This window comes from Ostrea edulis, chromosome 1 (genome assembly GCF_947568905.1).
Source record: "Ostrea edulis chromosome 1, xbOstEdul1.1, whole genome shotgun sequence".
Classification (NCBI taxonomy): Eukaryota; Metazoa; Mollusca; class Bivalvia; order Ostreida; family Ostreidae; genus Ostrea; species Ostrea edulis.
This window is the reverse complement of record NC_079164.1, coordinates 37,233,383-37,260,645: the sequence shown is the minus strand read 5'-3', so window position 1 is coordinate 37,260,645 and position 27,263 is coordinate 37,233,383. Positions and strand designations below refer to the sequence as shown.

The 27,263-nt window shown below is 36.4% G+C and overlaps 2 protein-coding genes across 9 annotated transcripts; both read left to right on the top strand.

The window, feature by feature from the left end:
- Window positions 1-874: 874 nt before the first annotated feature.
- LOC125657499 (uncharacterized) lies at window positions 875-7,159 on the top strand. 3 transcript variants are annotated; one of them, XM_048888105.2, is made up of 8 exons: window positions 876-1,197; window positions 1,932-2,009; window positions 2,179-2,352; window positions 3,275-3,474; window positions 3,575-3,765; window positions 3,881-4,075; window positions 4,188-4,217; window positions 4,466-7,159. In XM_048888105.2, the coding sequence occupies exons 3-8, from the start codon at window positions 2,185-2,187 to the stop codon at window positions 4,819-4,821; spliced, it is 1,140 nt and encodes a 379-aa protein (XP_048744062.2). In that variant the 5' UTR covers window positions 876-1,197; window positions 1,932-2,009; window positions 2,179-2,184; the 3' UTR covers window positions 4,822-7,159. The 3 variants fall into 3 exon arrangements, with proteins under 3 accessions (XP_048744054.2, XP_048744062.2, XP_056003679.1); XM_048888097.2 differs by lacking the exon at window positions 1,932-2,009 and having other exon boundaries at window positions 875-1,197; XM_056147704.1 differs by having other exon boundaries at window positions 1,932-2,352.
- Window positions 7,160-10,483: 3,324 nt separating this feature from the next.
- Window positions 10,484-18,745, top strand: LOC125657588 (uncharacterized). 6 transcript variants are annotated; one of them, XM_056147671.1, is made up of 10 exons: window positions 10,513-10,687; window positions 10,770-10,842; window positions 10,931-11,105; window positions 11,363-11,419; window positions 11,639-11,832; window positions 12,001-12,194; window positions 12,273-12,431; window positions 12,558-12,602; window positions 12,716-14,798; window positions 14,919-18,745. In XM_056147671.1, the coding sequence occupies exons 5-9, from the start codon at window positions 11,765-11,767 to the stop codon at window positions 13,066-13,068; spliced, it is 819 nt and encodes a 272-aa protein (XP_056003646.1). In that variant the 5' UTR covers window positions 10,513-10,687; window positions 10,770-10,842; window positions 10,931-11,105; window positions 11,363-11,419; window positions 11,639-11,764; the 3' UTR covers window positions 13,069-14,798; window positions 14,919-18,745. The 6 variants fall into 6 exon arrangements, with proteins under 6 accessions (XP_056003669.1, XP_048744261.2, XP_056003646.1 ...); XM_056147685.1 differs by having other exon boundaries at window positions 10,529-10,687; window positions 12,558-12,596; XM_048888304.2 differs by lacking the exon at window positions 11,363-11,419 and having other exon boundaries at window positions 10,512-10,687.
- The last annotated feature ends 8,518 nt before the right edge of the window (window positions 18,746-27,263 follow it).

Genomic DNA, 27,263 nt, shown 5'->3' with positions numbered 1-27,263 from the left:
AATCAAGAGGGTTCTTCTCTTGATAACAAAGCCACACGTGAAGTTTCATATCAACCAGGCATAACCATAAGCCTGTACATAGAGTGATAACAAGTTTAGCGTTACACACACACATGCCTGTACTTACTCTGAAATTACAATCAATTGCATACAATGTTTGTGAAATTTTTAAAGCAATCTTCCCATTGATTGACGATTTGGCAGGTTCTGAAATATCTAGCCAATTTCAATGTATTAATATTAAGTACGTGTATGCAGTTTCAAGTGGCTCGATATCATTTCGAAAATTGCAAAATCATCAATGACGACCGCAGCATGATTTTTAATGACAGAATAAAACAAATATACGATTGGCGGGGATTATGTTAACGTATGATCTCCAATTTCCGCGGGCTTTCTTTATCACTAAGAAAACTCCACTACCCGACAACCCGTGCACACATTGTTTAACGGATAGTTGTTAAATCAAGGGAAAGTTGATAAAATACCCACCCGAAAAAAAGAATCGAAACCGCTTTCCAACAATACCGAACCCACCAATGTCGCGTTTATCCCGGTGATCACCACTGGTGTGTAAATTCATGGATTATAATGACAATGCTTTATGGCAATTTTTCTTTCTTTTTTTTAAGAAAAATTTACAGATCCTAACATGTTTGAGGTTAAGAATATTATTTTACAAGATATTTGTATTTATATTCATCAATAAAGTTTAGTAATATGCCATGGAAATTCACCCATTGAAAGAATCGGGTTAACCAATCGTCTTTCAAAAACAAAGTTCAATCTCAGCATGTGATCTCCAGTACTCAAACGTAAACAAAGTTGTACGAAAGGGAGTTTTCATGTTTCGTTAAATATTAAAGTAATCACGATGTGTAGAGTTAAAATGAACGATGTACGGGAGATTTCAGATATCTATCCTAACATATTTGAGATTAAGAAAATCATGTTACTAGATATTTGGTTTATATATTCATCAATAAAGTTTAGTAATATGGCATGGGAATTCACCCACTGAAAGAACCAGGTTAACCAATCGTCTTTCAAAAACAAAGTTCAATATGACCATGTGATTTACAGTACTGTTCAACGTAAACAAAGTTGTACGGAAGGGAGTTTTCATGTTTCGTGAAATATTAAAGTAATCACGATGTGTAGCGTTAAAATGAACGATGTACAGGATATTTCAGATACGTAAGTAACTATTCTATTTTTCTCGGTTTTAATCTATGGCCATTGAAGTAAGATGTTACGTTTTCTGTGTGACAAAGAAATGTCACGCGTGACATTCTGGCGGTTAGCCAAGTATGTATGTTTATCTGCTAAGTGTGCGCGAAAGCCAGTGTAATCATTCATTGATTATTTATGTTAATAAAGTATAGATGTATGCGTTGTTTGCATTATCATGTGCATTAGATAGTGAATATCGATTATTAAATGAAATTACCTTATCTTAACAACGGGGGGGGGGGGGGGGGGGGGGGGGTGCTTGAGGGAGGGAGTGTTTTATTGTGGTTGTTTTACTACGTGTTTTATTTTGTTTTACTCTTATAGGGACAAATGTTTAACTTTTAAATGACACATTTTACCTAAAGTATACTTGAGATGTGATTTATATAATAAACTTGGATCAATATTTATTCATTTTGAAAACTTCGTAAACAATAACACACCTCAATCGTTGTTTTCAAATCAAATAATAAACTCTCTATAATGAGCTTCGGTTATGATGAATAACCTTAATTTTTTTGTGAAACCTTCTAAACATAGTAGACTGTAGATTTTGATCATTTAAAGTGAAAAACAAAATTTGGAGGAAAATCGTGACTCAGTCCCTTTAAATTGGGTACGTTGTTTTTGAGACTTCAATGTACACGATATAAGGATCACCACATATCATTTTGTCAAATTGTAGTCTTGTTTTTCAGAAGTTGTCCCTGACTGAGGTATTGTCATCTAAGACGTTAGATCCCAAGGGTGGCAATGCTTTGAACAGATCAATATCAGTTAATCGTTTTTGGTTTTTAAGAGTTTGGAATGACAGTTGGTCCGATTGCGGTGGAGAAAAAGTTGAAAATAGGGAGAGTAGCAAATACTGATTCATATGCGAAGCTGCTTACTTAATAAAACGGAGTCTGCATTTCGTTTTTTAATAAAGCTTCTTGTATCTTTCAGGATTTTATGACAATGAATTCTACAGTAACAGCGCTGTGTTTACTCTGCTTGGTTCTGGGTCCAGTTTTAGCAAAAAGGGCGCTTTGTGAGACAGGCAAGAAGAGGTACTCAGAAATCAAGGGAAGATGCGAGCGCTGCAAGTGTCCACGTGGGTACCAGCAAACGGTCAACATGGTAAGATGAAACTGAATTGTATATGAAATACTGGTGAACAATAATGGTCTTTTCATTTTTAACGGAAAGTGGAGCGAAAACGTCATCTTTTTAATGTCACAATTCGGAATCTAGGCCATTCCTTGTCGTATTTGTTTTGTTTGTTTATTGCCCCCCCCCCCCCCCGCCCGCCTTTTAGACCTAAGCATGGAGCTTGGGGCGAATGTGCGAGGGTTCGTTATCGAAACAACATAAGCCGCGATTACAGGATTTCGGCTTTTAAAGTCTCATCCTGAAGAACCCGACTCTCATTTCGTTTGGCTAAGAGGTAGTCAATAACTATTCTACGTCTTAGGTCAGACGTGGCCAAGGCACGAGCGGGGCTCGAGCTCATGACCTTCCGGTTATGACACAAACACTCCAATCACTGAACCAATGCGATTGGTTTAGTCAGAAGTATAGTGTGGACAAACCTAGCCCCTTACCCGGCACCAGAGCTCCTGATGCCATGATGGCGGCTCTTCCGTTTTCACCCAAGATGGCACCGTCTTGCCGAGAGAGCAGGCAAAAGACTTAGGAGTTCCCACAACTATTCTACTTTGGTCAATAACGACATAGCTGTTAAATCTGATGGAAAAATTGAGTCTTTGCCGTGTATTGTCATTTTCAAGATGTGGGGACGGAAACCATTCAAGGAGAATGGTTACAAATTACACAATCCAACGCTTGAAAAGAGTCCTCGAACTTAAATTGTGGTATTTTCATGTTTAGAACAATGTAGCCCAATAACATGCAAGCATTGTGACCCCAGTTTTTCTTTTTAATTTCCTAATTCTCTTTTAATGTAGAAATCAAAGATACACTTCCCAAAAAACCCTGATAGAACTCCAAATCTCAGGTGCGAACCTCTTTAAAGAAATAAAAAGTCGTTATATCTTTGTAGGATACTAGTATTCCTTATGATGAGAAACTCGGGGCCTTACAGTGTCCAAACTGCACCCGTTGTGATCCCGGTTACTATAGTAACCGACAGACAGGTTTAGTGTGCGTTGAGTGTTCAACACCCTGTGATGATTTGAACCGTCATACGGACGTACCATGTGACGGCCGACAAAATTCACGATGTGGGAAATGCAAGGACGGGTACTTGTTAACTATTTACTATGAAATATCGTATTGTTAGGTTTACATTTAGTTTTGAGATTTTGGCAAACACAAATTTGATGCTGTTTTGGGCCTTTAGGTACTTCGAATGGTTGAAAGGGGCCGTTTCCTGTGCGCCGTGTACAGATAATTCGGATAGGACTGAATGTGTCAACCAAACAGCATATTCAACAGCCTCGCCAGCCTCCTCTGTTACAGAATCTGGTTCTGGTCATTCAAAGGGTATCGATAAAATCCAGACCTCAACGCCTGGCTGGTCTCCGCCGCATGGTGTGTATCAACATTTAGGTCTAGTATAAATCAATTAAGCACCCTATATCCAAGGGACATAACCCTAATCGTGTGCGAGTAGGTATATTGCATCTAGATCTCGTTTCTGTTTCAGGAAGTCGTAGTGATATGACTTTGGTTATTTTATGTGTGGTCGTAGTGGTCCTTTCTATCCTGGTGTTATTCGCTGTGTACAAGGTCGTCAACAAATGCTGTAATTCATCGGGTGGAAATAACCAACATTTTGGGTCAAGGTCAACTTGTACTACAGGATCATCCGGGTCCCTGTTAAAAGAAGGGGTGGCTAATGGTAAGAGTCTGCAGACACATTTAAGTATGACCCTGAATTGTGATTACCTAGAATGAAGTTTATGGTTGATTTCCTTTACACTTGACATTCAACGAACGAATATATTTTTCAGATCTTGAAATGGACGCAGAGTTATGTGAAGGTATGTCATATTACGTTATCATTTTTAGTGTTGGTATGCGATGTACAACATTCAGAGTGGTATTTGTATGAAAGGACAAATATTTATTGTTTGTAGTGCAAATTCCCCCAAGAGGTGGGAAAATATACGAGTAAAAGAATATTCAATAGTCCATGTTATCTTGAAAATGGCCCCAAAAATATAACGAAACTTTACATAAATTGTACATTTTACGATTTGTAATGTAGATTTCGCATTTCTTTTTAAAGATATGGATCATACGGAGATAATGCCATTGGGTGGTTTGAGTGAAGATGAAATAGACAAAATGAAATTCACAGTAGTGAAGAGAGACGGCAGGTTACTTCGAACAATTGCTACTAAGATTGACAGAGATCCAACCTCTGCATTCATAAATCTAGAAATCGGAAATAATGTGATATTTCAAGAGCGGAAGAACCAAGAGATCCACAAACTGACCGTGGCGGAGTACTATCTCTCAGTCCTCAAAAAGTGGGTGGAGAAAAACGGTAAGGAAGCCAGAAAGTCGGTACTGTACGCTGCGTTTTGGAACGCTAAAATGTACTCAGTCTGTGAATTTATCTCTCGTGAAGATGAATCCTAATGCAGTAGTAATAGTCGACAATGATTTTATGTGAGAGTGTATGTGTTTTTTGAAATTGTATTGTGAGTTTCTAAGTTGTATGTATTGATCAAAGAAGTCATTTCTCTGTGTTTTTCACTTGATCACATTATCATTGTTATTGCTAAGTTTATTATCTGATATTATATGAGATACTTTATTTTTGAAATGTCATTGCATGAGCACATGGTCTCGTTCTGATAAATGCATCATTATGAGTGTTTTGTACAAATGATTTACAGTCATTATATTGATAGATAAATCTCTGATTTAGCATTGCTATATGTTACTAACTGCCTTTTAACTATCTTTTGTGATCTCTGTTTAAGATTTGCAGGAACTGTGGGAATGGGTTTGCTTAAGCAATCCTAGTTAATGCAAAAATCTGCCATTTGATAAAATGGTAAAAGGAATGTTTCTCTGTATCTCTGAATAACAAGATAATGTAACCACCCCCACCCACCCCCATTTCTCCCTATACTGCCATATCTCGCTTTCTGTGATATTGACCTACAAAAGCAGTTTTGATTCACGAATTAAAACATAGCACAATACATCATTGTCTCACTGTATATAGAAAAATAGAATATAAGTTGAGTTGTAGGTCTTCCATTTTCTTCCTATTCAATATTTTTCGTCCATGATATGTTCAAGGGGTATTAAATTATAATGATGCAATATCAATGCAAGTTCACAATTGGTGCAGTGTTCGTTGTCTGTTAAATTCGCTGACGTTATGTTCTATATGATCACTGTTTGTGTTCGCTGTCTGTTAAATTCGCTGATGTTATGTTCTATATGATCACTGTTTATGTTCGCTGTCTGTTAAATTCGCTGACGTTATGTTCTATATGATCACTGTTTATGTTCGTTGTCTGTTAAATTCGCTGACGTTATGTTCTATATGATCACTGTTTGTGTTCGTTGTCTGTTAAATTCGCTGACGTTATGCTCTATATGATCACTGTTTATGTAGAGTCCTGCTGTGATCCATGAGTTGTCTTCATTCATGCCCACTTGTTAGTTGTTGTCTATTTTTATGCATGTAGTTTTTGTTCAATGTGTAGAAGTTGATATTTTTCGTTAATGCAATATGAATAGAAACGGAAATGTGTTTGTATATTCATGGTTATTGTCAAATATAAAAAAAAATAAAATAAAGTTAAACATTTTAAAAGAGTACACAGATATCTCAAATATCAATACATTTGAATTTTGAGTACAATTTTTAGTGACTTAAAATTCAGTCCTGAAGTCAAATTATATTTGCATTTCCATTGTTTTTACCATCGATATCTTTACCAATTTAAAAATGTATGGCTATTTCAACAGTGTGCGTATGAATCTTGATAAGGATAGTACGACTATTTTAACGGCTTGGAATATTCCGACAGAGGTGAAAGTAAACTGTAAATATAAAAAATAAATTTTATTTTTGAAAATACATGCGGGTATGAGCAGCAATGTTTCACGCCAGAATGTTGACAACAAAACATATTGAGGCCATATCCCAATATCTTTTGTTGTCAACATGCAGGCGTGAAGAGTCGCAGTTCATGCCCTCATGTATTTTCAAAAGTAAATCGCATCCACGGTTTAACGTTTTGTTATCCAGTATGAAAACACGGAGCTTAATGTATAGTGCTTGCAATTTGTAATGTGATATTTGTTTATGTGATGTGCGTTCATGTGACACACACTCACACGTGTGTGTGTTACATGTGATGTTTTTATAGTGATATCTAGTGCTTTACGTATAAAAGTTTCATCTTGTGTTGTATTTGTTCTCGAGATGACTTAGGGGACCGATTTACCAATGATAGACTTTTTTTTAAATTTTACAAAACACAAACTGATCTCTGGTGTATGTTGATACTATTCTATCTCCTCTATATTGTGTAATACTATATTACTCTAATGGTTATGTTCTTGAGGCAAACTGTTTACGTGTACGAGACTGTAACGCCAAACGATTGAAGTGGGTATTCAAGTTAGGTCAAAGTTGATGAAATGTTCTTCTATGTGATTTGACGAAAGATAGCTCCACAGCAAATGCAACGTAGGCACACGCTGAAATCGTCATATAATCTGAGTTCGTATGTTTAAAAACGAAATATATTTTTCAAGTACATGTATGTATACAGTTTTTCTGGTCAAAGTTGCGTTAAAACAAAATGCAACCATAAGACCCTAGCTGTTTTCGGTTTTGTAATGTTTGTTTCAGTTAATATGGCAACTAAAATTTGTTTGAATTTGTACATAGAAAATATAAGTTTCTGATGTGTCACAGTGTATAATTAAAGTTACATGTGGAAAACAATAATTGGATATTCTCAACAGAAATGTGTAGATTTTGTCATGTTTTATTATTTACATATTCTCTTCGTGTTTTATGTATAATTCAGGTTGACTTATCATTATAAAACTTTGCAGTGGTCAGGGGTATATATCCCCCTCTCCCTTTTTTTTTTTACCCCTCCCTGACTTTACCTCCTCCCTCGCTTAAGCGGTTATTTTGTAGCGTTTATCATCAACGGCTTTGCTTCATAGTGTTGTTCAGCACAGTCCTCTTCATCGTCGCAAACCACGGTTTTGAGTCCACTCACGATGGAGATAATCGAATAGAAGCACCCGTGGGTAACCGACGATGAGTCCTCTTTAGCTGATTAAAAACGAAAATATGTTTTGAATCGATGCAAAAACATTTTTTAAAAATTTATAAAACCAAATATTCATTAACCTTGTCAAAGGCCAATTTTCAAGACCCGCGTGTAATGTGGAGTGTCATCTAACAGGGTTGTCCGGGTATTGATCTGATATGTTCCGATCAATAGTTCAAAACGCCGAACTTTTAGTTGTATGGTACAAGAAGTACCTTCATAATCATATGAAAGTTACACCGATCGCCCCGCTTTTTATGTTTGTAAACATAACCTATACCAGTTCTGTGTAGGTTAGTAGGTTATTCGGTCTGGTGATTTCTGGAATTCCCCGTGTATAAATAATATGTATTTATTGAATTCTAGTGCGTGCCATAACAAAAGCAGATTTCAATAGATTCGCATTTTCTAACCTTATTATCGAATCAATAACGAACTATTCAGAGTTATATAATGGAACTATCTAATTCATTCTTATGTCTTTTTGAAAATGGCATAAAAAGAGAACTCGATACACAATAACCACACCCTGGACGCAGATTCAAGGTCAATTCCATGCTGAAGGACAGTGGATGTTCGTGGTTACTATACTTTTCATGTCGTATTGCTAAAACGTATATATTTTTGCAGAATTTTCCTTTGAATTAATTTTCATTCTAACATTCAGTCTAAAACTGCATATCAATTATATTTCTATTATAAATCTGTTTGTTTTATTTGTTGTTTTAGTATATCTCAAGTCTTTAGTGTTTTAGAAAGGTTTTGCATTGTTCTTTGTTTGGACATTATAAAAAGGAATGAGAGAGAGAGAGAGAGAGAGAGAGAGAGAGAGAGAGAGAGAGAGAGAGAGAGAGAGCAGATATGCATGCAATGAAATAATATCTCCATAGAGAGCAAGTCTACTGTTTTACGTTCCATTGTTGAATTTTCCTATTCATCTAGATGTAAGTGAAGTGCTACAAATTTTGATTTGTGCATATCGCCTAGGAATGAGGGTTATTTATCGTGCCATCACCGTGCCATGGGACATCCGATTTTAAGGATCCGTGACTGTACTTTTACAAAAGTTCGAAAAGAAGGAACAACTAAATCGACCTTGTTTGGTACCAAACCATTTCACTTATCATCATGTGAAACCGCATATCAGGAATCGAAAGATCAAGTTCAGGGGTACATATGTATTTGGCATACTGATATCAAGACACGATTCAGTCCAGAAATCGTTCAAGGATGGACGAAGTCGGCACCAATTTTTCTTAAGCGTCATCCTACACTTGGGGGAGATCGATACGAAATTATGGGAAGAAAATAATTTTAAAAAATCACTAGCATGTTAAAGCTGAAACAAGTAGTGACAGAAAAATTCCGTTCTCTGGGTATTTGTTCGAAATCGACTGCTTAGTTGACTTACTTCTGACACAATTTAATTTGGAGAGTAAATTGAGATCAAGAATGTCAAAGTTCTGTACTCCAGCGATAAGAGCAATGCTGTAATTCTTGCGAGAAACAACACTTGCACTCATGCTGACGACAAACTGGATGTCGCTCAACTGTAGACTGAGAATGATGGTAGTTGGAATTCGACTGCTTCATGTATAGGATTTCATCAACTTTCTTACCCCACGGGATTGAACCACACTAGAGCCACAGTCCACAGACTTGTACAACGGACAACCATGAATACATGTATATATCTATTTCCCCGAATCTGCGATCGACGTTAAGGATATTTATTACATGTACAATGACAATATGGATAATTATGTTCAAGAGGTCTATTTTCTTAAATGAACACTTTAATTCTTAAGGTGGCAGGGGACAGTTTCTTTGGTTCTGAAACATGTGGGTAGGGGGTATACATCAAAGTCAGATTATGACAGACAAATGAAAAATCATATTTCCCTTTTATGTCAATACTTGTATTTCATATTGGTGTAGTTAATAAATTATTACCCTAAGTTACTGGTGCTGGTGCACAAAACATGCTCTGAGCAGGTGCCCCCTTTTTGCTTTGATTTTCTCTCATTTCGGCTAACCGCACCCCCCCCCCCCCCCACACACACACACACACCATCACAGTACCAAGCATGGGGATTTAGACACTGTGTACAATCAAGACCAAGATCAGGATATTCATCATTGGAGTCCTCCTATATGGTGCCGAGTCGTGGAAGGTGACCAAAGGTATTGTCCACAGACTGGATGTCTTCCAGACCAAATGCCTACGACGGATTCTGAAGGTCTTCTGGCCCAACACCATCAGCAACAAAGATCTATATCAGAGAACGTCAACATCACCAATATCTGAGATGATCAAGATGAGACGATGGAAATGGATCGGACATGTCCACAGGATGGGTGTAACATCAATCCCAAAGATCGCCATGAGATGGACACCAGCAGGAAAGAGAAATAGAGGGAGACCAAAGGAAACATGGCGGCGATCAGTAGAGAAAGAGATGAAGGAGTGTGGATGGACTTGGGGCCGGATTCAGAACATGGCAGCAGACAGACAGAGATGGCGATCCTCAGTGAATGCCTTATGTGCTTCCTAGCACGAAGAGGATTAAGTAAGTAAGTGCACAATCAAGAACCCTATCTACCCTTCTTAAAAATCTACCTTTCATATGGGGCCATCCACCTTCCCTCTCAGCTAAAGACCTTTTGCTGGACCATGCATGTTTTCACCGGAATTTCTTCAGCAACTGACCACGTGTCATAGTTTCGTATTTGCACCCATCTATATGCTAGGAATCATGGTGACACCAACTAAACATGTTTGTATATATCAACATTTTTATTAAGCACTCAGCTACAGTTGACATGCATCCTAAAATTATTTTATACATTTTTACACATGTAATATCACTTCAAATATGGGGTATTTCCATTTTTTTTTAAAAACTTGACCGGGGCCTATAGTGCGAAACTGTCCCCTGCTACCTAGTATTGGCAACCATTCAGCGTGAAAAGAAGAATAATCATTCGTGTAATGTGTCATGTTTCTAAAAATACAATAAATGTTAGTAAACATGGATTTCCCAACCACGAACTGGCGGCGTGATCGAAGCCTGTACAGAAAGCGACAAGGAAAATCAATTCATACCATAACAGTGGCACAACACATACAGTGAATAGGTGTTCAGTCGGCCAATGTGCTGAAAGTGTGCACATTGCTTCAGATCAAGGTATGTCAAAATGTTATGAAAGTTGTTAAAAGCCATTTTATTGCAGCTAACGTATCTTAACAAAATGTTTTTCAAATGACAGACAATCTTGAACATTCCGTGACCAGAGTTTTCGACTGCTGGTACACCAGGACACAGGCTTAGAAGTAGTTCTGGTGAGTAAAATCAAAGTAGATCTGCATGAAAACGAATATTTCCTTAGAGAAAGGATATTGCATTGTAAACATTTTCTCGTATTTGAAGCTGAAAGCCCAATCTGGCGAGTATAACGAAAATCCTGTTCCTATTGGTCAGCGGGTATCACGTTACGTCAATATCGGCCAAACCTAGGCCATGTGTACCAGAAATAGAGGTTTCTATTAATGGAAGCTGTGTACCCTGTACTTGTCCAAACGGCTTTGTCAGACAAAATAAAAAGGTTGGTATCCTGCTAAATTAACTGCCTCGTACTCATTTTAATGAAAGCAATCAAGTGATGTATCATTTCTCATGTGTATAATTTTATACAGTGTATAATGCTTGTTAATTTTACAATTTTATCAGTCAAGTATAGTTAGCCAATCTATGATAAGGTGAATGCTCTCATCATTTGTATAAGAATTTTTATGTCACACTAGAATGTTGTATCATATTTTAGCAATGACTTGCAATCCTAACAAGCCTCTTACATTTCAGAAGTTTTATCCTTCCACAAACGGTGATTTGCTCACGAGAAATGCCCTATTGTTATAAGTAATTCCATTTCATTGTAGAACGTAATCAATATGATATTATTTATACTGTCAGTTATGCTCACTATGTGATCTACTCTTTTGCAAGTTTCATGATATTTTTTCTTGAAATAAGCGTTGCTAATCTTAATTCGATTACTATTTGCATTTATCTAATAATTATTCTAATTTTGATTATTCATTGTCGATGTCCCACTCATTATATTTTTAACTCTTTCAGACTAACTTCAGAGACGAGTTTCTGGTCCCTCTAAAATGTCCGCCATGTGTCCGTTGTCGGGAGGGAACGTTCAGCGAGCCTTGGACGGAGAACACGTGTGTCAGTTGTTCTACACCATGTTTCCAAATGAACCGGATCACATTGCAAGCCTGCGATGGCAGATCCAACAGACGCTGTGGACAATGTCTGAATGGGTAATGAACATCTAACAGTTTTATGTAGTTTCTTTGTTATTTTCAATTAAACATGCACTGAACGTTGTCATTTATTGCTAAAATAGGTGAGTATTGTAGATGCAACAGTACACTGTCGAAATTCTAATACTAATCAATTTAAATGCATTACATATCATATGTCTTCAGATTCTACATGGCTTTTCGCCATGACGAAGAGTGTGTAAGTTGTGAAAATGATCGTCTCAACAGATCAGAATGTAAAGAATATCGAAAACGACCCTTGACAGAGCGCACAAATCCCACAACTGAGCTTTCCCTCGACAGAGATGACAGACTTGCCGGAAATAGGAAATCTGTTGTTGCAGCAACACATACCGAAGGTTTGTATTCTTGTGAACTATATTCCAAAGCAATGGCAGTCTGACAAATAACGTATTTTGATATTTTTGTCATTTTAGGAAAATCCGATATCCTAACTATTGTAGTGCTAATTCTAATGGCTGGTGCGATTATTTGTGTGATCGTATTGGTTTTTGTGCGAAACAAGAGGCATCATGGTTCCCCTGTTACGGATAAGGGTCAAGCTAATGTTTGGGGCAATACCTCGACAAAACTTGGTAAATGTTCATATCATGTGACTCTTTTGTCGTCTACAAAACATTTTTACATAAGAGTAAGTAAAGCAATTTGATTTATTATTCTGATTTGGCAATGTTTTCTATATTTCTGATTCTGTGTTGCAGAGGAAATCAACATTGAAGCTGATTGTGGACTTCTGCATAGTAAGGGTAACATGTTTCTTTCCCTCAAAAGGAATCAAGTTAATTGATCATCATCATCATATTCTGTTTTAGATAATACCCGTACACGATTTCTCATGATGTGGTACTTTCTTGTTTAGGAGAAATAGAAAAGCACGACGAAAACGGCATCGTGGAATTGAGCACAGCCTATGATGTAGTCATCAACCGAGAAGATCCCCTCCTTCAGCGAGTTGCTAAGCAAATTGATGACGAACCAAAGGACATCTTCCTGCATCTGGAGGTTCCTAGAAATGTGTATTTCCAGACGGAGAAGAATATCCAGAACCATGTCGGATATCAGATTGCTGACGTATATCACAGTTTGTTACAAAAGTGGGTGGAAAGAAGTGGCAGAGCAGCAACAAAACGGGTGTTGTATAGAGCTTTTGAAAAGTTCGGTATGGTATCTGTCTGCAACGTTATAACGGCTGAAACCGAAATCTTAAAGTGATAAAATCATTACACCCGTGAAGACAGATTACATATCATTTCTTGTTTTAAACATACGCCTGAAGTATTGTTTTTGTACTCTTTTGTTGTATCCGTAATCATAGAATGTGTACTCTTTTGTGTCCTATTCGTTATAAGGCAAACATACCGGAAGTACACCACCCGGTTATGATGAAAAATGTTATACACTCCTTACCGACAATCCCCCTCCCCTTTCAAATTTCACAACGCTTATGACGACTGACTTTAATTTCTGTTCATGCAATAAAGTCATGTCACAATTGTTGTATTCCTGAATTTTGTCACCAACCCAGAAGGACGGGCCAGTTTCTCTATGTTCCAAGGGGCTACAATGAATTACTCTTGTACATGAGACGTTACCTTGATTTCGTTCCCATGAAGTCGAAGATAACTAATTAATGTTCCTTAGTTGCCCCAATTAATTTCTATGTAATTATTTTATTATTTCAAACAGAATACAGATTTCTAAAATACATTTTGTGTCATATTTTACAGAAGCATACGAATTATAAATTCATACATATAAAGTAACCTCTGACTGATATAGGATGCGGTGTCAATATAATCTATAGATTGTGGATTAATTCGAATTCTGACATCACGTATACTGTCCAAACACACTTCCTGGAATACGTTTATATGAGTTTGTGAATTATTGTGCTTTGTGACATCATGTATACTGCTCAAACATGTTTTACAGAATACGTTTATATGAGTTTGTGAATTATTGTGCTTTGTGACATCATGTATACTGCTCAAACATGTTTTACAGAATACGTTTATATGAGTTTGTGAATTATTGTGCTTTGTGACATCATGTTCACTACTCAAACATGTTTTACAGAATATGTTTATATGAGTTTGTGGATTAGTGTGCTTTGTACGTTTTTATGATTCTTCAATAAATGTATAAACTTAAAATGTTATCTTATTCCTTTCTTCCCGGCTTATCGTACAGTTATACAGAATTAATAAAGGAAGCTGTCCAAATAAACAGCGTAATAGCGAGCATTTACATAGAGAGTAAAGTCCAATGCGTGATACAGAAATGATTGCCTATTTATACACATATTCAAAGAATGGCATTGAAACTACCTTTAAAGCATAATGTTGTCAGAAGTTTCGGTATTTAAAAATAGCATAGCCCCTGATGTTGACTAGAATCTGAGATCTTCCGGGAACTATTTCATCTCGCCCCAACAAAACTTAATTGAAAAACCTTACATTTCCATGCAGCTACCATTCTCTGTTTCTAGTAGTGCAGACTCGCTGTTTCCAAACTCGTGTTTTTATCCGTTTCTTAAGTTGTTTTGCCGTTAAATTTGCTTATCATTTAAAATTAAAGTCTTGTATATTGATTAAACATGCGCGCTTATATACTTGTAGTAATATTTTTATCAAACCAAAGATAAACAAGTCCATGTCTTTGTTAATGTGATAAATATAACTCTTATTTTTCAAAGTTGTTTGGATTTAAATTATATGTTTCTATTTTAAACCGTACTTTCGTTTTAAATTTCCATATGTTTTCGTCGTGATCGGAACGTGATCAATGTTTCATTGGACAAAAATAACTTTATGCAAATGAAAGGTGTATTTCCTCCACTGAAATCGCTTTACGCAGCGATTGTTTGTAAACAAAGATGCGTGAACAGCAGTATTCGTCAATTGACTTCAAAATACACAAGCTGACGTACTACATTCACTGAGGTAAGTTTTAAAATTGTGTCTAAGTTTCCCTCACTTCCTCTTTTAATCAACAATCAATTTCATCTTTTTACTTGCAGAAATCCGTTGGATTCATTGTTCTTAACGCTTGATTGTTTTCAGAACTCGGACAATGGAAGGCATCAAAATGGTTTTTGTGTTGCTTACGATCATACATTGCACTATTTTTATTGAAAGTGCAAATATAAAATGTAAGACAGGGATGGAGCATTTCCACAATGGAGTCTGTGAACCTTGTCTTTGTCCCAAAGGGGAGGGTCTAAATATTTCTAAGGTATGTCGTTTTACGTCCCATTTAAGAATTGTTCTCTCCTAATAGTAGATACGTCACCAGCTTTAGATAAAAGAACTATCTGCGATTTTGACTATTCTTTTAAATCACGTTTTCAGATAGAATTGTAAAATTGTCATAAAACTACGGAATCCAAGCTTTTTTCAAAATAGAAAAAGAAATTGATGACGTCATATAGTTATCATGTCATTAAAATTATGCAAATTTATACTTGTTACAAATTTCAGCAAAAATATGGTATACTATGTTGGTTTTTTATTTGGAAACATAGATCACAGGTCTGCGTAGACATTGCTTAGTGATTGATATGTAAAATTATACTATCAATGAAAGTTCAAGTCGATTTTTGGCCACGCTTTGCTTTATTATATAAATAATGTAGTGAACTTTAAGTTGCATTTTAGAGGATCATAGTAAATGGTTCATTCTCAGTGACGTCATATAAACAATTATACAAAAATCATTGAGATGTATATAATTATGAAAAAGTGAAAATAACGAACAGTGATCAATCTCATAAATCCTATATAAGAAATACAAATATTTTATTATTTTAGATTATTTAAAATGTTTTAGGAGCATGTTTTAGAAATAAATTGTTCCTTCCTTTGCATTCTGTCTTTAGGCGATTGCTATATGCTGATAAAATTCCCTCTTGATGATGTATTTAATTCACAGAATTCATCGAGTAACAGTGTAGTGGAGAATGGGATGTGTTCACCGTGCTCTCCCTGTCCAGACGACATGTTTTCTGGTCCCCAGACAAATTATCTCTGTAAGAAATGTTCCACACCTTGCGATATCCGAAAGAGGGTTACCCTCCAACACTGTGATGGAGAAAACGATGTGTCCTGTGGAGACTGTATGAAAGGGTAAGCATTGATGTTGGGAATGGTTATGGTGTGTTGTGTGGATATTGTGAATTTGTAGGCATACGGAGCACGAAGTGGCGTGGAAATGTTATCAATAGGTATGTTGTTTTATGTGGAGGGTGTGAATAGGTAGGTATACAGTACAAGAATTGAAGTGGAGATTGCTTCAATGGGTATGTTGAGGTATTTGGAAGTGGTGAATGAGTAGATTAGAACACGAAGTGACGTGGAAATTTTATCAATGGGTATGTTGAGGTATTAGGAGGCTGTAAATGAAAAGATATACAGAAACTTTATTAAGAAAAATAGACTGTACGGAAAACAACATGCTTCCTGAGAATTGTACAAATGTATGAAAAAATCCGAAAATGTATACTACCTTGTGAATGATATATAGACTTGAAATACGTCGTGACATTTTTATTATGAAAAATTATCATACATTGATGAATAATGTTTGTTGAGGACCTTATGAATAAATCATTACGAGGCGTATTTCACAAACAAGTATCAAAAGTGTAATTAAATAATTAGGTGGTGTTTTGATATGCATATATTAATTTTGATATTTGATGCAATGGATTCATTTTAGATACATAATGAGCAAAAACACAGTCTGTTATTCAGCGGCCCACCACGGAAGTGACGTCAGACGTGAACTTAAAGAAGGTATACATTTAATGTCTATTCTTCGATAAGAAAGTTTTTTTTTATAAAGCGTAAAGTCCTATCATGGATAATGTATTCAGTTCAATAAAGATCAAAGTGGTGATTGCATTCAGAATACAAAGGTACTGTAAAACTGAAAGCAGAGCAGTACAAAACTCCTGTGATTTATTATTAAGTGTGGGCGGATTCTTGATAATGACGAATGTGTTTTTATATTTCAGAGGACCACACGGTATTCTTCGTCTTGACAGGGATCGTGGTACCGTTGTGGATTTGTTGTATCTGCTACTGCATTTTTAGGAATAAAATTGGATCGTGGAGGCAGAAAAAGAACGGCACAAATCACCATACATGCAAGGCCAATTTGGTTTATATCAGTACGTCAACATTATCCACCTTACAGTGCCAATTTCTCCGAGATTATTTTCCTTCCGTGTAATGATATGGCGCACGTAGGAGCACAAAAGGACACAAGAGCAGACTAGAAATTACATTGATTTAGGAGAGAGAAAGAATTCCACCATTTTAATTAAACAGCATGATGAGAATGATGACCTTTATATTTGACCTTATGAGACATGTTTATAATATGCTTTTAGATATTTATCAAAGTTATAATGTAAGACAAATCCTATTTGAGTTAGAACTTCTGCATTTTCGTTTCAAAGTATCCAAAATATTTCTGGAAGCTACTATTATAATTTTTGTATTAAATAACAGGTTCTTACAACCGATGAGTGAACCGGAACTTGGTCTCATCTGTCAAACTCCGGTCAGCTCAGTGTATTCCGTTACGCAACACCTTCAATATTATTATTCGTAGGGGAAATTAATATTCTCGGAGAATTGACTCTATACTGAGTTTCCTGAACTGTTTAACATATAATGTTCTATTTGTCTCGGGAAATTTTTCAAATCCTACAGGTACATGTATGATCTTTTATCTGATTAACGCATCAATGACCATGTGAATGTATCTGTGTTACAGTTAACCAAAACGCCATCACGATCGATGATCCCTCTGATCCAAAAATTGATGAAAGAGCGTTACTTGGTAAGTATCTCTCTCGCTATCTATCTATCTATCATCCACCTACATGTATTTATCTATCTATTGTATTGCTTTTCATCATCATTCTTCACTTTCTAGATGATCCAGGCTCTCGCTGAGGCCTTTCTGAAAGCCTTATCAGGTGCAAATGGCAATTGAAACGCATTCCATATGATGTGGGATGTCAGGAAAATCCACGCCGTGGTCCAAGTTCATAGAGTGTTCACATTGCTTAAACGTGTATCATCTTATGAGATTTAACAGAAACTGTTTGTAGTGGTGAATTTTGATATCATTCCGAAAGCAGCATCAAACATTGTGTGTTGATGAGTGATCATAGTTCCTCTGGTTGTAGAGTTTACATTACTTTCTACAGATGTATGCGTTCTGTCATTTTTGGATTGTAGATATGAATCATTAATACTTTTTATATTTTATACATGCCTGACAATTTGGTGTACATAGCTATATACTTTATTTTTATTTATTTTTAAAAAGAGAGTTGTGTATTTTTCTATTTTGTATTGTTGATCTGCTGGTTTAGCTAAAATGTTTATCTATGCCAATTATAAGATTGTATGTCCACTTATTAAAGAGCTGATGGTTTTGATGAATAGCATACTGCTGACTCCGTCCCTCGGGTGACAACAAATGAAAATGTACTTTTCCTTTTATTGTGTAGTTTTTGTGTAGTATATTTCATTATTATGACGTAAACAATATTTTTATTCAATACTGGATGGGATTAGGCAGAAGTATAAACATATGTTCACCCTCCATAATTCAGTGTTTTAGAGAATGAAACATTATATACCATTGTATCCAGGTGAATTTATGAGATAATTAATCATTACCTATACAGTGAATAAAGGACAATTACAAATCAAGTTTCGTCAGGTTATATCCCATACAGTATATGTTGACTTGTTTGCTTCACGACATAAAATTTCAATGGTTGAACTGGTTGTATTTTTAAAAGAAGAAATTACATTGCATCCAGTAATATAATAAACCTTATGTTTGAAAAACATTATCTAAACTTGAATATTGCGTTATCTTTCTTACAAGAAGTTGGATACAACAATTATTAATTATGTTCCCCTCGTAACACTTGGCTGTCCCTAAAACGTGTCTATAAATAGGTCATAGGTACCATAAGAACCTATTCTCTGATGTGCAAGCTACAGGTATCCGAAACAAGTTACACAAGCAATGCGGGTTATCGAACCTTGATGATCAGAGATCATTGACCAAACTTTTTATTCTTCAGTTGTGGGATATCCAGAGATTACATTGAATTTGTATGTAGGGTGTTCACTATTTTGTGGTAAATAGGTGGAAAAAATCATCAGAACAATAGTTAAAAGTGCTTTCTAACATTTCAGTGATAATGTTCTGTCTGGTCTGTCTCTGCTGAAGATCATGTATGGAATTGATGCTTTCAATAGAATCGCCTATATGTATATACTAACACTGCTCCACTCACAAAACAGTATGTATTTAGAGTGCCAGCAGGAGTAAAAAAAAAAAAGATAACGCACTGTAGCAAAATGATGTAACAGAGAAATAATGGAAGAAAATGAAAGTTCTTTAAAACGTCATTCTCATACGCAAATAATGGCGATCAATCCCTTATCTCCTTATTGTCAAAATGGGGATAAAAGAAGAAACGCACATCAATCTCTCCGTCTAGTATGAAAATATTTGAGACGCTTAAAATCCATACATGACAGTTATACGGCTCACGGCGGGTGTGACCGTTCTACAGGGAATGCTTACTCCTTCTAGGCACCTGATCCCACCTCTGGTATATCCAGGAGTCTGTGTTTGCCCAACTCTCTATTTTGTATTGATTATAGGAATTATGAGATTGATCACTGTTCGTTATTTTCATCTTTCAAGGCGAAGAGAAGAACAGTGATCAATCTCATAAGTCATAAAAAGAATACAAAATTAAGAACAAGGCAAACAAGGACCTGGGGTAGAATCAGGTGCCTAGGAGGAGTAAGCATCCCCTGTCGACTGCTCAAACCCACCGTGAGCCATAAATCTTGATCAGTTAAACGGAGCAATCTGTAGTGTGTAAAGAACGGTCTAACAATAGGTATGAAACATGTCGAACAGTTTTTGATTCAATGACAGATTCTATTGGTAAATTAAATCGTTATAAAGACCATACAATTTGCGAAATGCTGACTTTAAAAGAGACTGTTGAAATCCCTGTGTCTTAACCTTAATTGCCAGTAGCCTGCCTCGATTTAGAAACTGATCATACGCAGAACAGGCTGTTGCGTATCGAATCAGTTGAGAGATATAAGCACTATATGTAGGTGATAATGGGATATTGCTACATAAGTTGACGATGGAGAATCTGAAGTCATCCTGTTTGTCATAAATTTGAGTTGTTAGTCTGCCGTTAACATCTATGTTCAATAAAATACATATATAAAATACATATATACGTAGATATGAAACAGACGTGGACGACTATCTGATGTCTTTTATTTCGAGTTCACTGGGATACATTAAATCGACATATGAATGAAAATTATTATTGTTAATAGATAAAACGTCGTCAATATATCTTGGCACACTGATTTTGACTACGGATAACTCCGCTTACCTGGTCAGGATATAGGGCTCACAGCAGGTGTGACCGGTCGAGAGGGGATGCTTACTCCTCCGAGACACCTGATCCCACCTCTGGTGTGTCCAGGGGTCCGTGTTTGCCCAACTATCTTTTTTTATTGCTTATAGGAGTTATGAGAGTGATCACTGTTCGTTATCTTCACCTTTCATTCAAATGTCGAGTGGATGGCCACAACAAGAGACTTTTTAATTATTATTTCTTATTAGAATTTTTATGAGATTTAGATTATTTATTTATTTTTATAAGATTTATCATATTTAAATCGAAGTAGGCTACAGACAAACAAGCTAATGTTACAGGGTTCTCGTTTAAAGTCAGCATTTCGCAATTTCTATGGTCGTTATAATGATCTAGTTTGCCAATACAACCTATGATCAAATGCTGTCTGACGTGTTTCATACGGATCGTTAGGCAGTTCTTGGCACACTAATTTGACTATGGGTTACTTTTAATTTTTTTTAATTATTATTCCGTTTACCTGGTCAAGATATAGGGTTCACGGTGAGTGTGACCGCTCAACAGGGGATGCTTGCTCCTCCTGGTCACCTGGTACCACCTCTGGTGTGTCGAGGGATCCGTGTTTGTCCAGCTCTATGTTTTGTATTTCTTGTAGAAGCTTTTGAATAAATTCCGCCTCAAGAATATAAAAACAGGTCAGCTAATAAAAGGAGCACAATTCGTGACCATAGGGATTCCAACAGACTGTTGGAAGACCTGACCACCGTAAACTACGAAGATATTGTCAGTGAGGAACTCTAGCATATTTTTTATTTCAACTTCAGAGTACTTGTGCGTGCAATCAAAGTGGTGTTTACCAAAGTAATTTTTTGAATGGCTGATCACTATATATCAATATTTTCTTTTTCCATTTTTTGTGTTGAAGAAGCAGCTGTCTATGATGTCAAGAAGTCAAGGCTTTAATTTATCGTGAGGAATGGTCGTGTGAGTTGTCGAAAAGTCATACGTTTGGTGTTGATTTGAGAAAAAAATTTGCGATTTCAAATTTACTAAAAGTTCTTTAGAATAAAAAAAAAATCAACATTTGATTAACACCACTTCTGGTATATGTCATGGAATTATACATTTGAAGTTTCTCCTTCATAACTATTAATGTTTCCGTGAGGAGTAAAGATAGGGTCTTGGTAGAACATTTACAGAACCCAGCAATGTATCTATGTTTGTACAGATTTTTATGAAATTTAGGAATCCAGTATAAGTACGGTAACTCATACTTATTCGTCCCGCTGACTGGGATATTAAATGTGTTTAAACTGAAGCATGATTTTGAAGATTTTCATCTTTTGATAGGGAAGTTGGAGTATATGTAGAATTACCAAAAGTGGAATTAATGCTAAATTCATTTACAATACAGTTGAAACAATGAGTCTTACAAACAAACACAATTTTGTTGCAAGCTTGGTCTGCTGGAACCAAAACATATTCCTCATGTAACCTAATTCTTTTATCACTTCTGGTTGACAGGATTTAGTCTGGATTATGGAGTTATCGCTCTTTCTTGTTGCAGTACAACACATGATTTATGTTGGTTATGTAATGAATAATTATACTTCAAATTGGAGAGTACTCAGAAACTGCAGAAGTCAATGTCCATCATCTATTTCAACTGTTTAGCTTACCGTAATAGGAGTACTCGGGTTTGCCTCAAATTCTAATCATTTTCTTAACTGTGGAATCATTTAATTTCCTGGGGCCAATTTACATGAATTCCATATGTTTAACAGTTTTGTTCGGATGCAATTTCGCAATATGTTTTCTGTTTATGAAAACATGCACATGTATATATTTTGAATTTCATTATGATTTGAAATTCTTAGGACGGGGGAGGGGTGTCTCACGAAAATTGTGCTCCCACGAAATTTGATGAATGAATCATACTTGAGGGCATGTAAACCAAACAACAAAGCCATTCACAGCCCTGGTGTCAGGACGAAGTGTTCTTGACTCGTTGTTCACCTGTTTCAATCAAACTTTCAAAAATGTGATGCACTACCTTCGTTCTCAATTATTTTTGCAGTTTCGAAATTAGAAGCTCCTGAAATGGTTTTTGTGGTATTCTTTTTTCACCTTTTGGTATTGTTTACAATGAATTCCTGCATGTTGTGTCTCAGATTTTGCTATTTGGGGATGTTTTACTACCAGACACAAAGCTGTTTTACTACCAGACACAAAGCTGTTTTACTTCCAGACACAAAGCTGTTTTACCAAACACACGGCACTTCACTTACAGCTAGTGATGTCTCTACACGAGTGATAAATTACCGAATGGTATTACTGAAACGGTATTTGTCTCTGTGCCGTCTATTTGAAAATTTAGTTTTTGATGATTTTCAAGGATATGTGATCTCGCTCTTTGACTACACCTGTTCTTACCTTAATCAGCTTGGTGCAGAGTTCACTGAAAACTTTTTAAGGTCTCTTGTTTCATCGCATATTATGGAAGCGCATTCCAAATTGATGAAACTCTGTCAGAAACCTCATAAAAGTGGTGTGGTCATAGAGAAAGTAGAACTCAGTACAAGCTTGGAGTACAAAATTTGATGTCTCTATCAGAGCGTTTGATTTACACCTTGTGTTTTTGACATTTTTGACTATTTCAATTATTCAAGTAAAACTTACCTTAATCAAATACACTCTTTTTGTCAGCTTCTCATAACCTCGGAAAGAGGTATATTAATAACCCATTCATATGCTCTTTATTGAATGATTACCCACTGAACGTCACCTGAAGTGTGGTCATTCCAGTCCCATGCCTATATAAGCATGCAAGTTTAGAAATTACTTTTCCTGTTAGAAGCGTAAACATGTCGACAGCACTGACTCAAACTACTTCCGCAGTTCCATAAACAAGAAAAATGATCTTTCCAACTAAATGGAGATTGATATTGGACTGCTTTTCGAAATGAGATGGAATAATTGACCAATTATACTTGGTCATCATTCTTATCCTTCAGTGGGTATTATACGTACACGATCTTCCTTCGTCACAATTCCTTTGTACAGGTTTTACATCTTCAGTATCCATGATTATATTCATATTCTTTATTCAAACTAAAATCGATAAATCAAATTACTGCGGACAATTGAATCGTCTCTGTCAGTTACCATCAATTTGTGTGAGTGGAGAACGGGACGCTGACGACAGTGCATCTCCACTGATTGAGAAATAAAGAGTTACAGACACAAGTCTCTTCCACACTAGTCATTGTAATGAAAAGGTTGTGAAACTTTTAGAAGACATTCAAATAAAACCTGCAAGGATATAATAACAGGAATGAGGCTTAACTCATCCAGGAATGAACTTGATAGTGAACTGGGATGGGCACCATAGGATACCAAAAGGAAAAATTACAAAGAGACAATGTTTTATAAAGCATTTAATGGTTACACTCCTGATAATTTGAATACCATTGTCAAGACTCGCATAAGGTCAAATCACAATAACAATCTAAGAAACTCTACTCCACTTCATACATGATACAATGTAGCATCTAATTGATAGTCCGTGCCAATGGTTAGGCCGTTTTTTACATACTGGTTTTGACTACAGACAACTTCTCAGTTTACTTGATGAAGACAAGGGGTTCATGACGGTTGTGACCGGTCAACAGGGGATTCTTACTCCTCCTAAGCACTTAATAACACGTCACCTCTGGTGTTTCCAGGGGTTCGTGTTTAACGTACTCTTACTTCTGCATTCTTTATAGACATTATGGTATGAAACGCGCAAGACAATATTCGAACAATTAAATATGATAGTTAAAAAACGTTTTACTTATGGGAAGCGCCAAACTAGTAACTTAAATACTTAGTACTGATCCTTTTAATCACTTTCTTGCTGATAACTCACCGTGTAATATGTGTGGTGATTGTTAATGTGGACAGTGTATATTACTTTTTACAGTACTCTGCCTCTACTCGTGAAACAAATGAGATGTTGATTTCTTTGTACACACTCATTGATGTAATAGTGGTTGTTTAAATTCTTCTGAGTGGATTAGATGATTTGTCTATATATGTTGATAAGAAAACTTTTGATGTTGTACATATCTATCTATACCAAAATAAGCACTCTGATTTAACGATCTTATTATCCCCAACTGCTACAAACTTATGAAAGGTTTCTTTACTACTGTTCAAATCTCTTCATCATACCGCAGAGAATATCTATGATTCGTCTCTTTTCTTGTCTGTATAGTTTATAAACCTTGACTTTTTCCGTTCTTTGTATTTGTACCCTTTTCTCTACTTTTGGCTTTTTTGTTTTCCTGGGGTTATTTTATTTGATCCATTTCTTCATTTTTTTGTAAATATGTATCTTCCACAATAAAACACGTGCTGAATGATATAATATTCATCGAGGGGACACATGTAGGCTTATAGATTGAATAAAATATTTATAGTCTAAACATTTTAGCTATGTGTCTCGGGAGGGGCACTACTTCTAAGAGGCTGTCTGAGCATACACATCCGCTACTTTAAAAAAAGAGCTCTTAATGTGATGCATATTTATTTTTACATACAATTAACATACATAAAATATCTCTGCGTCCAAATAGAAATGTTAGTATGTTAAATACGCTTTCTCCAATGACCGTGACTAATCTCAATCTCTCTCTCTCTCCTCTCTCTCTCTCTCTCTCTCTCTCTCTCTCTCTTGTTGGTCTAACCTTGTTTTCCATTACCAGATCTACAGTGTATGTCCAGTTTCTATTCAAACCAGTTATTCCCTGTCAACAAATCAAAACTTCAACCACAATTGGTGATATACAAATACATGTATATTTCAAAATTCTTCTAATTTCTCGTATCATTAATTTGTGCATTTTTGATGACATGCTGTAGTCTACATGTACTTTTGGAATTTAGAACAAAGCGATTTTGTTTCAGTAAAGCGGTCGAAGCCTCAGATGAACTAGCATACCAAATCATCTATAGTGTATGATGCTGGTTGGTTGGTTGTACATATATGGTTAAACGTCTGATCGCTCAAGAATTTTTCACTGATATGGAGACGTCACAATTGAAGGTGAAGAGCTGCGCAAAATCGGCGCTTACAGTCTTTGAGCAGGAAGAGATCTTTATCGTGCCACACCTGCTGTGACACGGAGCCTCGGTTTTTGTGGTCTCATCCGAAGGACCGCCCCATTTAGTCGCCTCTTACGACAAGCAAGGGGCACTGAGAACCTATTCTAACCCGGATCCCCACGGTGTATGATGCTGTCTTTGGTCGTATGTTCGTTGTCTCTATGATAACCGGTGACGTAAAGGAGTTGTCATGACCATAGGTGCAGACCTTAAGCGCTTAATGTTTCGAATTGAAAACGAATCATAAAATAATTCTTTACAGCTCACCTTTTCAATAATTATCGTAGTCTTTATCAGAACTAGTGCCTTGCAGAAATGTATTTTTGTGCATACTACTGATAAATGAGTTGATGCTAAAGTGGTTTCAACAGTCTTGTTTTGAGTCAGCATTTCTCAAGTTCTATGGTCAATATAACTATTTGAAAATACAACCTGCCAACATGTTGAATGCTGTTTCATGTGTTTCATACCAATTGTTCGGCCGTTCTTTACGTACTGATTTTGACTACGGATTACTCCATTTACCTGATCAAGATAGAAGGCTCACGACGGGTGTGACCGGTCAACAGGGGATATACTTACTGCTCCTTGGCACCTTATCCCATCTCTGTTGTTTCTAGGGCTCTGTGTTTGCCCTACTTTCAATTTTGTATTCTTTATAGGATTTATGAAATCGATCACTGTTTGTTATATATAGTCTCTTGTTTTATGATTCAGTCGCTATGTCTTCATGAGACCTCGGCAAAAATATACCGGCATGAAGCAATGCAATTCATCCTTTCATGCATTTTCAAAAACAAAGTTTAATTCTTATACATGTATTTACATTCTACTTTCATTTCATCGAATGAAAGCGCTCGCTTCGTAACTGGAGGTCGATCGTCAGTTCGAGTCCCTCTCATGCCATGACCTCGTCAAACTGAAGACGATAACATAGGTAGTGATTGCTCCTTCGTCAAACACTCGGCATAGAGAAGTGAGAATCACCGGTCTTTCGGATATGGCCTTTAAAACAGAGATCCCGTATCGCAACAGGCATTGGCATGTTAAAGAACCCTCACTGCTGGCCAAGGCCCTGAGCGCTAAGCATAGGTCTAAATTTGTGGTACTTCACCTACAGCTGGTGACGTCTCAATATGAGTGAAAACTTAATCTCGTCGGGACGTAAAACAAACAATCTATGGAATTCCCAGCTGTTAAAATGGAAGTACTGTACTACAAGTATATTAATCTGTATATTCGTGAGCGCATTGTTTACAACTGCAATGCATTGATGAGAAAATGGCTATCATTACAGTTTGTAGATATATCAAAGGCAATAACATTGGAAATGTAAATATAAAATTACAAACACACTTGTAAAACTTTACACTTATTATTTCGTTCAGTGGCATCACCCTTTTAAATCTAAATAGATTCAATCCCGTTTGGATCCGGGTTAGAATAGGTTCTCAGTACCCCTTGTTTGTCTCAAAAAGCGACTAAATGGGGCGGTCCTTCGGATGAGACCGCAAAATCCGAGGTCCCATGTCACAGCAGGTGTGGCACAATAAAGATCCCTTTATCCCGTGGGGACCCGCGTTAGAATAGATCCTCAGTACCCCTTGCTTGTCTTAAGAGGCTACTAAATGGGGCGGTCCTTCGGATGAGACAGCGAAAACCTTGGCCCCGTGTCACAGCAGGTGTGGTACGATAAAGACCCCTCCCTGCTCAAAGGCCGTAAGCGCCGAGCATGGGCCTAAATTTTGTAGCCCTTCACCGGCAATGGTGACATCTCCATATGAGTGAAAAGTTCTCGAGAGGGACT